Source organism: Coenobita brevimanus, chromosome 85 (genome assembly GCF_032717465.1).
Source record: "Coenobita brevimanus isolate Jiangsu-jjx chromosome 85, ASM3271746v2, whole genome shotgun sequence".
NCBI lineage: Eukaryota > Metazoa > Arthropoda > Malacostraca > Decapoda > Coenobitidae > Coenobita > Coenobita brevimanus.
The window spans coordinates 7008450-7021378 of record NC_137038.1 but is presented as its reverse complement, the minus strand read 5'-3'; the positions used below and the strand labels follow the sequence as shown (position 1 = coordinate 7021378).

At 40.9% G+C, this 12929-nt stretch overlaps 1 protein-coding gene across 1 annotated transcript in view; it reads left to right on the top strand.

Annotated features, from left to right (window-relative positions):
- LOC145410375 (protein Hook homolog 3-like) overlaps positions 1 to 12929 on the top strand; it is a 200823-nt gene that overhangs the window by 16630 nt on the left and 171264 nt on the right. The window contains exon 2 of the mRNA XM_080280527.1: positions 7891 to 7973. Within this exon, the coding sequence (XP_080136653.1) occupies positions 7891 to 7973 (83 nt within the window). The remainder of the gene's footprint in view (positions 1 to 7890; positions 7974 to 12929) is intronic.

Here is a 12929-nt window from a genome sequence, read left to right as displayed (position 1 = left end):
ACTTAACGTAGGCAAGACCATTGGAGATACTAAATACAGCTTAGATAACAAAGAAATTAGCAAATCGGAATGCGAGAGAGATCTAGGAGTTATGATTAGTAACGACCTTAAACCTAGGCAACAGTGTATTAATGCGAGAAATAAAGCAAATAGGGTCCTAGGATTTATTTCGAGAAGCGTGAGCAATAGATCATCTAAAGTAATACTAAATCTTTATCTAGCATTAGTAAGGCCACATTTAGACTACGCAGTACAATTCTGGTGTCCTTACTATAGAATGGATATTAATTCGTTAGAAAATGTACAGAGAAGAATGACTAAAATGATACATGACGTCCGGAACCTGTCATATGAAGACAGACTGAAAAGACTAAGTCTGCATTCGCTAGAGAGGCGTAGAGTAAGGGGAGACTTAATTGAGGTGTTTAAGTGGATGAATGGTATAAATAAGGAGATATTAGCAAGGTACTTAAAGTGAGCATACAGGATAGAACTAGAAATAATGGTTTCAAACTAGAAAAATTCCGTTTCAGTAAGGAAATCGGTAGAAATTGGTTTGGTAATAGAGTAGTAGACGAATGGAATAAGCTACCTAGTAAAGTAGTTGCTGCCTCTTCCATTGAGAGTTTCAAGCATAGGCTAGATAAGCATATGACAAATAAGAGGTGGATATAGAATAAAGAAAATCTTATAACCAATACTAATTCAAAAAAAAATTTCTTTTCAGGTTACACTATGATAGTCTCTATTCTCCTTTCACACTTTCCTGTAAAATGTCCACGCCAGTTTTTCTATACGGCGTGGTGTTCTTTCTGACTTTTTCCTGCCGGCCTCGGCTGGAGGGTTTGGAGGGCGGGGGAGAGCCTTCTTCTTTGCTGTCCTTATCTCATTCTAGTAGTTCAGTTACTCTTCTAGGAGCTGCCTAGCATGGGCCAACCGGCCTACTGCAGTTGTCCTCTCTTCTTATGTTCTTATGTTCTCTCTCTCTCTCTCTCTTTCTCTTTCTCTCTCTCTCTCTCTCCCTCTCTCCAATTAATTTCGTGGGGGTACTGTAACTCGTTTTTACATCAGGTAATTATCTTGAATGGCTTAGTATATCCAATTTTCCTAACGGTGCTGTAAACTTTAATGTGTAGTTTAGCGTTGGTATATGTTATTATCGATTTCATTACGGCACGATACCTATTTGTCTATGAATTGTTTAAACCATTGGAATACTGTGTGTGTGTGTGTGTGTGTGTGTAGTACTTTAGTTTAAACATTCGAAAGCATTACGGTATTTATAATTTCAGGTTTGTGGGCCCATTTAGTAGGCCTACCGGTACTGGCTGTAACAGTAGCTGTATTAGCTGTGTAAAGCAACCCTCATCTGGAGGGTTTTCTCAGCTGAGTGCAATCGTCTAGCGTTAGCCACAAGTTTACCTACAAAGTACGTCCTTAAGCTGAAGGGTTTAGCCTGAGCCTGGTCAGCCACTGCCTTGTTAACCTACGAGGATAGCCCTGTGTAGGTAGCATTTATAATGTGTTTGATAGTAATTTTGTGAATTTCAAAATCCGTTACTACTAATATCTGCATATTATGATACCGTATCCAGTATATTATTACCTGCTAGAGCTTTTAGAACAAACTTTTCTCAAGCGGCCGGCCTCTTAGTGGAAGAATTGGTGGTCAGTGGGTTGCGTTACATTTCATGTGTGGTGGCATATGTTCGCAGCTCGTTGAATGATTGGCTACCAGTGACATATAGTGAACAGTATATAGACGGACACATTAGCGTAACCATTTCAACACGAGAGAGAGAGAGAGAGAGAGAGTACTACGGTATTGCTGATGCAGCAGTTGTCGTTGCAGCCCCAGGTTCACCTGAAACGTAAACCCGGTGGACTAGAGGCTTAACATGCCCATTATTTGCAGTCCATCCTCCTCCTTTTGGGGGACAGGGATGTAGGTGAACGTTTGTATAGCCAGGCAGTTGAACCGGCCAGGTATATTGGTGCCACCACATGAAGGCACAGCATTAACTCCGTCACACCAATGACGTGTTTTTCAGTTTATTCTTGCTTCTTGACGTAATTATTCAGCTTAGGAGAGACTTCGAATTGTAGATGTTAGATAATTATAGCTTTTAATAACCCTTTCACTACAAGACATCCACGTTTCCCTTAAGCTTGATCAGATCGTTTTTTGGTAATGTGAGTAAAATGATAAACACGTCCACGGAATGAAAGGTTAAGTGTAATCCATGCTTATGGTATACACTGAAGCTGTACGTAGCACTGGAGTGTGGAAACCTAATAATAACAGAGGCCACTTTGTATGGGCTGCACAGAGAATCCTTACTGAATGAAAGTGTGTGTGTGTGTGTGTGTGTGTGTGTGTGTGTGTGTGTGTGTGTGTGTGTGTGTTTGAAGATAAGGAATTGAAATGTGCCTGGTATCTGTTGATTTTCGGTGTTCCATCTCAAATATTTTTCCATGTGTCAGCTTTAAGCACACCAAAGTAATTAACCTTATTACTTTAGGCCACATATAATAAATCAATAAATAAACCGAAATTAACATACCTTGAACGAAGACACAAATCCAGCGTAACAAACCACGTGTATGAGCAACGACACAATTTTATCATCTTCCCTACACCTTATCTGTAACGGCTGATAAAAGATAAGTGATAGCCAACCGCCATGAAAGGTACAGGTAACCATGCATGTTATTTCGTTATCAGAGAACATTGTTAAAGGTGTACAGTACAAATGGATGGGCAAGTTAGATATACAAACCACACACACTTTATGGAGAGAGAGAGAGAGAGAGAGAGAGAGAGAGAGAGAGAGAATCAGCATTGGTGTCTTCATGTATCGAGACATTTTGCCACGTTAAATATACTGCAAAAGCGATACCCGGTACTAATGGAGAATTACCACAGGATCCCTGAAGGACAGTTAAGTATTGAAATGTGTAATTTTTGTTGTTCCATATTTTACTTTGATATTTAGTATACGGTGCCGTAGTTTGTGCAGTGCTTGGTAACCGTAAAAGTATAGCCAAGCTTTCAAGAACAACTTAAGATCATTTATGAATGGAGTCCCTGGTAATAATAAGTAAAGCTTAACGATTTGTTTTCGATCTTTGGTAATAATTAGTAATGCCTAAGGACTTATGCATACGTTCTTTGGTGACAAAGCTTAAGAACGTTATGAATAAGACCTCTTTCTACATAATAATGATGGTAATGCTGCTGCTGCGACTACTGCTACTAATACTAATAATAATTAAGTATTGCTACGACTACTGCTAATGCTAATAAATAAGTAAATAAATAAAAACTGAATCAAGAGAACCACTTTTGTCCAAATTCCTGGTCAGCACGGGACGTAAAAACTTATAACCGCCAATTAAGCCGGGTCGTCATTGCCACTGCCACGGCTGTAATACCCGTAATTTCACTTACATAACACCAGTTGCAATAAAAAAAATTCCTGTTGGCAAGGTCATCTGCTTCCCCCGAGCCAAAATACTGACGTCATTAATGAGTGACCACAAGTAAAGATGGTGCGGAGTAGGTAGCGACGTCATCGGTTGGTGGGGAGTAGGTAATGACGTCATCAATGGATGCCCAGCAACTGTGACGTCATCAGTTGGTCCGAACAAGGAAAAATGACGTCTTCAGTGGGTGTCCAGCAAGTAGTGACGTCATCAGCTGGTGGCAAACAGGTAAAAAATGACGCCATCATGGGGTGACCAGCAATTAGTGACGTGATTAATGAATGTGGCGAACACAAAAATGACGTCGTCGGTGGGTGGTGAACAAATGTTATCATCATTGGGTGCCAGCAGTAAAAAAGTATTGTCATCATTATCCAGGCCTCTTTTCTCATATACTGTATTATTACGAGCGAGCGAGCGAAGCGAGCAATCGTTCCCTCGCAAGCGTAGCGAAGCTACGTTTACGTTCAGCTGAGAAGTGAGCAGCCCGGCCCGGCCCGACCGCGATGGTTTTCAGAGGCTAATTACTTTTCTACTGTATGAGATAGAGAAGAGGTTCTTTCAGCAGGTAGTAGATAGTCAGTAAATTTTGTTTTTAGTCATATATTTACTGAGACCAAAGAAACCCCATGCAATCCCAGCTTCCCAAAGGAATGTACCGGGGGCTTCAATTGATATACTGCACTAAGAAATCGATTTAAAAAAGATTTCATGTTGTGTTTTCTTGCATGAATTCCAACAATTAAATATCGGATATTACGCTTGTACTTTTACATGTTTTTTTTTTTTTTTTTTTTTTTTTTTTCTGTTTTGGGGGTGAAATCAGCACCGGTGCGTGCAGGCTTTTGTGTGTGTGTGTGTGTGTGTGTGTGTATGTGTGTGTGTGTGTGTGTGTGTGTGTGTGTGAAAACGTGAGAAAGTAAATATTTTAGCTCAGTTATTCTGTTATTGTTCAGCTACCTCACCAGATATGTTGAGCATTTACAACAAGATGAAATTATGATAGGCGCATGTACAAATGCTAGTTCGCTCGTCACGCGCTCACAAGGAACGCTTTATTGGTTTATTTAACGGTACCAACAGCAAGTAATTACCGGTACACTCTTTTTACCTTAAACACAAAGCTGCAGTGTGGAATACAAGTCCTATTTGTTACGACAATTTTTGAAACCACTGAATATGAGGCGATTTGTTTGTGGCCACCCCTTACAGGATTAAGGCGTCTGGCAATAGATAGATAGGTAGATGTTTGATCTTCCTATATCGTTGCTGACTGCACTCTGGAATGTGGGATGCAGGCTGACCTTAACTATTAACCACAGGTGCACCAAAAATTACAATAAAATGTGGGTTTGCATCTTTGTTGCTATATTTAAGGTTTAAACATTCGGCCATCAGAATAAGATGATATTTGACTCTCCCAGTTGAACAGTCCCTGCAGTCGTGTGTATGTAGCGAGAATGAAGTTGAAAATATGTTATCGGATTGAAGAGGTTAATATTCTTACCTTTAACCCTCTCGTGGTGGGGACGGGACACTCATTTCAGCTATTTCCAGACGATTTTATTTCAGCTGAGTAAATTTTCCGGTATTGTATCTGTGGGCCGTATTCTCGTCGTGTAAGAAAGCTCCCTTGCACATCTTCAATAACGCTTTGTTTTTGGATATGGCTGGTTGATATCCTTTTGTACTGTATTTTATTTATGCTGAGTATGATGATATTGGCAAGATTCACATAACATAGAATATGACAGTAAGGTGTAATAAGCAAATTAGATCGCTTGGGAGAAGACGTTAGGGACCTTCCTTAACCGACGAGAACACAGGTTGTGTTTAGTGTACCATATTACGTTACAGGAAGAATGTAATTCCGGTAAAAGTTTTCAAACCACGCGTATCGTAATGAAAGGAAGAATCTCTCTCTCTCTCTCTCTCTCTCTCTCTCTCTCTCTCTCTCTCTCTCTCTCTCTCTCTCTCTCTCTCAGGCTTCTATGACTGCCCCCCAACTGAATAAAATCGTCTGGCGTTAGCAGCAGTAGAATTCTACAGTTGTTCCGACCATGAATCCGTTAATGTCCCGGTGTCACTGAGAAATCTGACCCCTTGGAATGGAAAATAACCCCCGAATCAGTTTTCTAGTATGGAAAACTGACCCACTTTAAAGAAAATGGAACCCATAATGTAAATATCACAGACCAGATGTAAGGTCAAGGTGGATAGTTAGGTTAGGTTAGGTTAGGTAAAGGTAGGTTAGGTTAGGTAAAATGAGACGTTTGGTTAGTTAAGGTAGGTCAGTTTTCCTTGGTGTTCAGTACTGTATATATCATCGTTACTGTATAAGCAATTTAGACCTTTCTCTTCAGTGTACATGTGTGAAGGAGGAAGAAGGTAATTTTAGTGTTTAACCACCGTATCACAGTGAAAGGAATGAAATGGCTTTGATTTCTATTTCATTAGCATATAGCATTTATTTATTTATTTATTATACAGTTGCATTGCTTCACATTTAGAACTTGTCCTTCACTTTGCCCCTTGACGCATTACAGAGAAAATTATTTATGGCCAGGAAAATATACCAAGCCTTTAAAAGTTTTGGAATACCGGTATTGGCCAGGAGAGAAATGTAAAAATCAGAAAAGATGATATTTTTATCGAATTTTTGTCCTTAAGCTTTCTCGTAAGTACTATATTGCGTTTACCCTCACTTAACAAAGATCTCTAACCCCTTTCTGTTTAGTTGATGAGCAGATGTTGTCAGATTGGAGAGTTGGCTGATCAAAGAGACTCATTCCCACCTTATAAGTAGGAGTCATATGATTTCTCGCAGCCACGATTTATTATTCAAGTTTGAGAGTAGCCCAGTTCCCTCAGATGGAAAAGGCATCTGAATCCATGCCTGATTGATAGTAGGAATTGTTGAAGAGGTTGGTACTGGTTATCCCAAATGTCCCACACGACCCCCAGCATCAGGCCTTAGGGTGTTTACATGGCCTCTGTCGCCCTATAAGGACCCCGATTTGCATAGACTGTCACCCTTATATAGAGTGATGATGGATTATGAGAGAGAGGAAGGGTGCTAGCCTATCGTCCACACATCTATCAAGTCCGGGAATCCTGGCTCTACTTCCCTGTCCGACGAGTTATTAGTGGTGGTGGTGGTAGTAGTAGTAGTTTAAGTTTTAGGTCCTTATTGTAAGTGGCATAGAAATCTTCGTAGCACTTTGTCCTCAGCGATTTGTTTAGCACATTACCCCACAGTATTGAAATTATATATATAAAGACAGCATGTAAGAGAATGTTCAGGCATAATACGCAAAATAGATCACTTAAGAAGAGGTGTTACATAGCTTCCAATAGCACCTGAGTACGTCCTTTTGTGTAGCATAGCCTTTACGGTAGCAATAGTAGTAGCCTTGAAGGAAGCCCACCATATAAAGAGAGTGTTTAGCATATCAGACCAAACTTATATGGTATAGTGATGTATATGGTGTGTGGTAATGTTTGTGTGTTTATATATAGAGGGTGCGTGTATCTGCCTTATGTGGATTTTTTTTTTTCCCCCTCGTCCCTTGATCGTTTATGGAATGTTTGTATTTTTAGAAGTCTGCGGGTATAAATGATGAGGTGTGGTGTGTGTGTGTGTGTGTGTGTGTGTGTGTGTGTGTGTGTGTGTGTGTGTGTGTGTGTGTGTTTACGATATTGTTCAGTCCAGGAAAAAAAAAAAACTCGTACTAAAGGGATTAACACTCAAGTCTATGGTGTGGCTCTACCTCCTTCATGTAGCACTTCATGACCAACACCATATTCTAAGGTCGGTTTTTTGCAGCTCTGCATTTAAGATGCCGGAATGTCAATTCTACATCTATTTAAAGTGAACAGGTTATAGCTACATAGAAGGCTTTTGTGTAATGTGGCAGGTGTGTTACAGAAGTAGGGACTGTAACTGTTGCGTTTAGTACCTTTTTGGCTTGTGAAGTTTGTGTTATTTTTTAATTTGTTGATAGGAAAAGAGGTCTCCATGGTGATGATAATGCTGGTGGTGATGATGGTGGTGTAGGTTATGATGATGATGATGATGATGATGTATTACTGGTGCTTGTATTTTGTGGTGCATTGTTTCTGATGCGATGAATTGGCATGTTTTATTGAAGCGTGTGCCGGGTATTTGCTTTATTGATATCTGTGTTTAATATACATTTTACTGTATTTTAATAAATTTATTCTAGCGTTATTGATAAGTGTTGTTTGCTTTAATGCCGCGTGTTGAGTTTGCTGTAATTGAGGTGTGTGTGTGTGTGTGTGTGTGTGTGTGTGTTGTGTTTACATAACTGTGGCGTGTTGTAGTTCTATTGGCGTGTGTGTTGTGTCTGCTATACTAACGTGTGTGTATGTTTACCCCCTCAGCTGGAGACGTTCCCAGGTCGAGATGGCACCATCCTCTCTCAGCTGACCGACGGGGTAGTCATGGCGGACGTTCTCCATCAGATGTATGTATTGCATTAATTATTATTACTAGTAATATTATTATGGTTGTTATTATAGACAAGGAATGTGAAAAATACTAAGAATATATGGAGTAACTGGGAAGTTGTTGAATGTCGTGAAGAGTATGTTTGAGGATGCTAATGCTGGAGTGCGTGTGAATAGTGAACTGAGTGAATTTTTCTCTCCAAATGTTGGATTGAAACAGGGATGTGGCATGTCTCCATGGTTGTTCAGCCTGTATATGGATGGGGTTATAAAAGATACAAGGCAGAGCAGTGGATGTTGGAGCGACCCTAATGAGATAGGGCACCGTTTGGAAACTTCCTGTATTGTTGTTTGCATATGATACTATATTGTTAAGTGAAGACGAAGGGGAACTGCAAGGCTTGGTGAATGTGTTTGAGAGAGTGTGTAAGAAACTGAATCTAAAGGTGAATGTAGGGAAGAGTAAAGTAACCGCATAGTCTTGGAGAAAAATGAAGTCGCTGAATGTACCGTGAACGATGAGGAAATGGAAAATGTGAGTGCATTAGGTATTTGGGTAGTGTGATGAGAAGGGATGGAAGTTTGGAGGGTGAAGTGCTTGAAAGTGTATAACAAGGAAGAAAAGTTGCTGGTTCTTTAAAAGCAGTGATAAGATATAGGGTAGTGAGCATGGAAGTAAAGAAGTCGCTGCATGATAGTATTGTGATGCCAAGTCTAACGTATGGAAGTGAAGCTTGGACCTTGTTGGAAGGACGTAAGTCAGTAGTAAGAACAGTGGAAATGAGTTATTTGAGAAGAGCATGTGGATTTACTTGGAGAGACAGACTGGCAAATGAGAAATTGAAGGAGCGTTGTGGTGTGGAATTGGATGTGGATGTGATAGAAAGCGTTAGGAGAAATACATGGAGGTGTGTTTGGCCATGTGGAGAGGATGGAGAGCGGGAAACTAACGAGGAAAGTGTATGTGAGTGAAGTAGAGGGAGGAAGCGGGAAGGGGAGGCCGAGGATGAGGTGCAGTGATGGAGTGGAGAGGTATATGAGAGAGGGGGTGTGAGCTAGGGGGAGGGCAATGAATTGGCGGGAAACAGGGTGACATGGAGGCGATCCCTTATTGATGTTACACAAGAAGTTACCTTAGGGTCTTCAGATCTTGTTTATATTACACATACTGTGCCTTACCTTGTGGCGAACTTCTGTAGTGTGGCTACAGAACAATGATACCTAACATTATTATTATTATTATTATTATTATTATTATTATTATTATTATTGTGGCCTCAGAGTCTCTCGATGATTCCAGGAGAACCGGAGACTGCGCAAGGAATCTAAAAGGCCCAGATTATGTGCCCTGGCATGGACCATTGTTGATAGAAAAAAAAAATAATCCATATCTCTCCAATGGGGTCAAGGTCACTAAGAAACAGTAGGTGGAGACTGTCCGTTGGCAGTTACAGTTCTAGTTATTATTATTACCTACGCCAAGGAGGTTATGTTTTACCCCGCGTTGTTTGTTTGTCCTTGTCTGTCTGTCTTTCTAGTAGGATTACTCAAAAGTTATGAAAGGATTTTGATGAAATTTTGTGGAAGGGTAGGCCATGGGCCAAGTAAGGAGTCACTAAATTTGGGTCCGGATCCGGATCCAGATCCGGAGTATCCCGCACAATATCTCCAAAAGTTCTCAATGAACTTCAATGAAATTTTGTGGAAAGGTGGGCCAGGACCAAGAAATAATTGATTAAATTTGGGGGCGGATCCGGATCCTATATCCACGGGCCTGGATCCTTTTTAATGGCATTTGAGGAGGTTTGCGCTCTCTGAGCCCTTTCTAGTTATTATTATTCTCTCCGACAAGAGTATGTTTTCACCCTTGTTTGTTTGATAGTTTGTTAACAGGATTACCCAAAAACTGAGAGAGAGATTTGGACCAAATTTGATGGGTATAAAGCCCATGTCCCAGGGAACAATCGATTAACTTTTGGGACCGATCCGGATCATATTACAGACTCTGGATCAGTTAAACATTTTTTGCGAAATCCTAAGCAGTGATGAGGAAACCTCACCCATTATGAAGAGTGGTTTGGAAATTACGTTGCCCTTGTCGGAGAGATGCGCTCCAGTGAGTGCCTCTCTAGTTTTTTTATGATGATGATGATGATGATAAACAGGTGGTAGTTGTTGTATGGTAGTATGAGTAGCTGTAATGTATGTTGAAAATCATTGCTTTCCATATTTAGCTCTGAGTAGGCGTTGCTGGTTTGAATGTTGTGTTTTCATAAGGATCTTGCTGTCATACACCGATAACGCACAAAGAGCACGATTGTAATAGTGTGTGTGTGTGTGTGTGCAATGAATGCAGTGAACCGTATGAGGAACAAAGGATAATGGCGAGGTGGGAGGCAGGTGTGTCAAGGGGAGGGAAGCAGGTGTGGAGGGGAGGGGAGGAGAGGCAGGCAGGCAGTTGTGTGGAGGTGAGAGGCAGAGAGGAGGCAGGTGTGTGAAGGGGAGGGAGGTGGCAAGTGTGAGGAGGGGGGAGCTAAGGGGAGGGGAAACAGACGATTTGTGTGTGGAGCGAGGAGGGGAGGAAGGGGGAGAGGCAGGCAGGTGTGCGGAAGAGGGGTTGGGGGAGGAAATGTCGGTGTGTGAGGAAGGGGAGAGACGGGTAATTGTGCGTAGGAGAGAGAGAGAGAGAGTTCGGGGAAAAGAAAGGTGTTACATTCAGAGTTCAGAGAGGAAGAATAACACGAATCCATTGTCTGATCAGTGGAAAAAGAGTGAAAAAAAAAATGAATAGAATGATATATAGTGGGGAAAAAAAAGATACAGTGGAAGGAAGGAAAAGAAATGGTTGGGAAAGTGAGAAGAGGGATGTAGGGTGAGAAAAAGAGGTAAGAAGGTGAAGGAAAAGGGGAAGGCGAAACTTAGTAATAGGTTGGGAGAGAGAGAGAGAGAGAGAGATGAAGGTGGAGGAAGGTTGATATTACGCAGGTAGGGGAAAAAGTGGGGTTGAGAAAGGAAAAGGGAGGGAGAGGTGGGGTGGGGGGCGTTATTGGAGGATGGAAAAAGAATATGGAGAGGGAGGGGGGAAGGGTGGAGGGTGGTTGATTTTACCCAGGTTGTGGCGGGGGATATGAAGAGTGGGAGTGGGAGAAAGGAGGAGGGAGAAAAAAAAAAAGTGGGTTTTATGGGAGGGGAGGAAGTACCGTAGTTTGAGAGAAGCCAACATGGCTGCCTTTCTTTAACTTTTGCCTATATCTTTCTCCTCACCCCCCATCTAATCTCTCTCTCTCTCTCTCTCTCTCTCATATCCGAAGCCTTAGTACTGCAATATCATTTTGACCCCTTCACCCCGAGCCCGCCTCTTATATTCCGTTTTTCCCTACTTCAAGACGACTTTATTCAGATGGGAAGAGATTTTTTCAAGTTTTAAGTCGTTTACTACTGGGGGAGGGGGGATGCTAATGCGAAGAAAATCGTCTAGAGGCAGCAAGATATGGTGTGAAAGACATCGCCGTACTGTAGTAGTAGTAGTAGTAAATGTTGTTGTTGTTGTTGATGTCCTGGTATGAGTAGTAGTAGTTGTTGTTGTTGTTGTTTTAGCAGCAGCAGTAGTAGTAGTTGTTGTTGTTTTTTTTATTGTTTTTGTTGTTGTTTTAGCCCGAGGTTAAAGGAAACTCCAGTCCCCAAGTCTCTAGCCTATGTATGGAGCACTAATATGTAAAATTTATGGTTGATAGTAGATACGAATATGATATGAAATTCGTGTCTATTGTGTCATTTCCAGTTCTTGCAAATCCAGTAAAGTTTAATTTTAGTAAGTGAATGGCCTGTAATCGCCTCAAATGACGATGGTCGGAAGAAATATTATTGGTATTAATATATTTTTGCACCAGAAAGGCCAGTAGCTAACCCTGCCTGCCTCACTGGGTCAGAAATAATTATAGGTGATTATCCTTGACGGACGCGCCATTATCGAACCAGGCACGCGGTCGCCATATTTGTTTACATATGACGTCATCGAGCTTCCTTTTTGGCATCAAGTAACGCGGCGTCCCCTTTTGGCACCAAGTACTTCGTAATATGGCATCCCGTCTCCCTGTACCCAATTGCTAACCACCAGAACTTGTTTGGTTGGGGTCCACTTTCTCTTTATTTGTATATATGTTATTTATTTAGTTATTAATCATTTTTTTGTTTACTGTATATATGTGAACAATACTTGAAGCACCTGGCAAAGATAGAATTATAGTATATTTGTATAGTACTTGGCTGAACTTTGTATTGCGGGGTGCTGGTAATTACAGACACCCTACAAATGACCGTAAAAAAAAAAAAAAGGGCTTTCTTTCCACTTTGCGATTTAAATTTTAAGAATGCCGTTGTCAGTTACGAGATGTGTACTTTACAAAAAGAAAACAAGAAGTAAAGAAATGAAAAAAAAAATCGACGTTAAAAGCTTTATTTACTGCCCGTATTTGAAATAATTTGAGTGTTATCTCGGCCCGTGACTCGTGCAACGTCTTGGTCATTTTTTGTGGCATAAGAGATTTTGTAGTGCTTCATCCTTGGCGATTTACTTTGCATCTTACACACACACACACACACACACACACACACACACACACATTGTTTGCATGTGTGCGCGTGCGCAGGCGCTACTTATATTCTTTTAATATCGTCATTGCATCAAACGGCATACAAGGGGATATGAGATGTAGTGTCCAGAATAAATCGACAAGAGAGAGGTGTTAGGAAATCTAGTATACAACCTTCACAGCGTGTTTTTACATCTTGGGCCGTGTTCTGGGTGGCATAGCAGGCTTCGTAACACCTCTTCTTTAGCTGTTTATTTTGCGTAGTATATCATCGTTGTTTCTTGTGTTATTAATGTCATTGTAGTATTGACATAGAGAATATTAAGGTGAATTAGGTAGAATAAATCGTTGGAGTACAGATGCAACGAAATCTTCAGATCC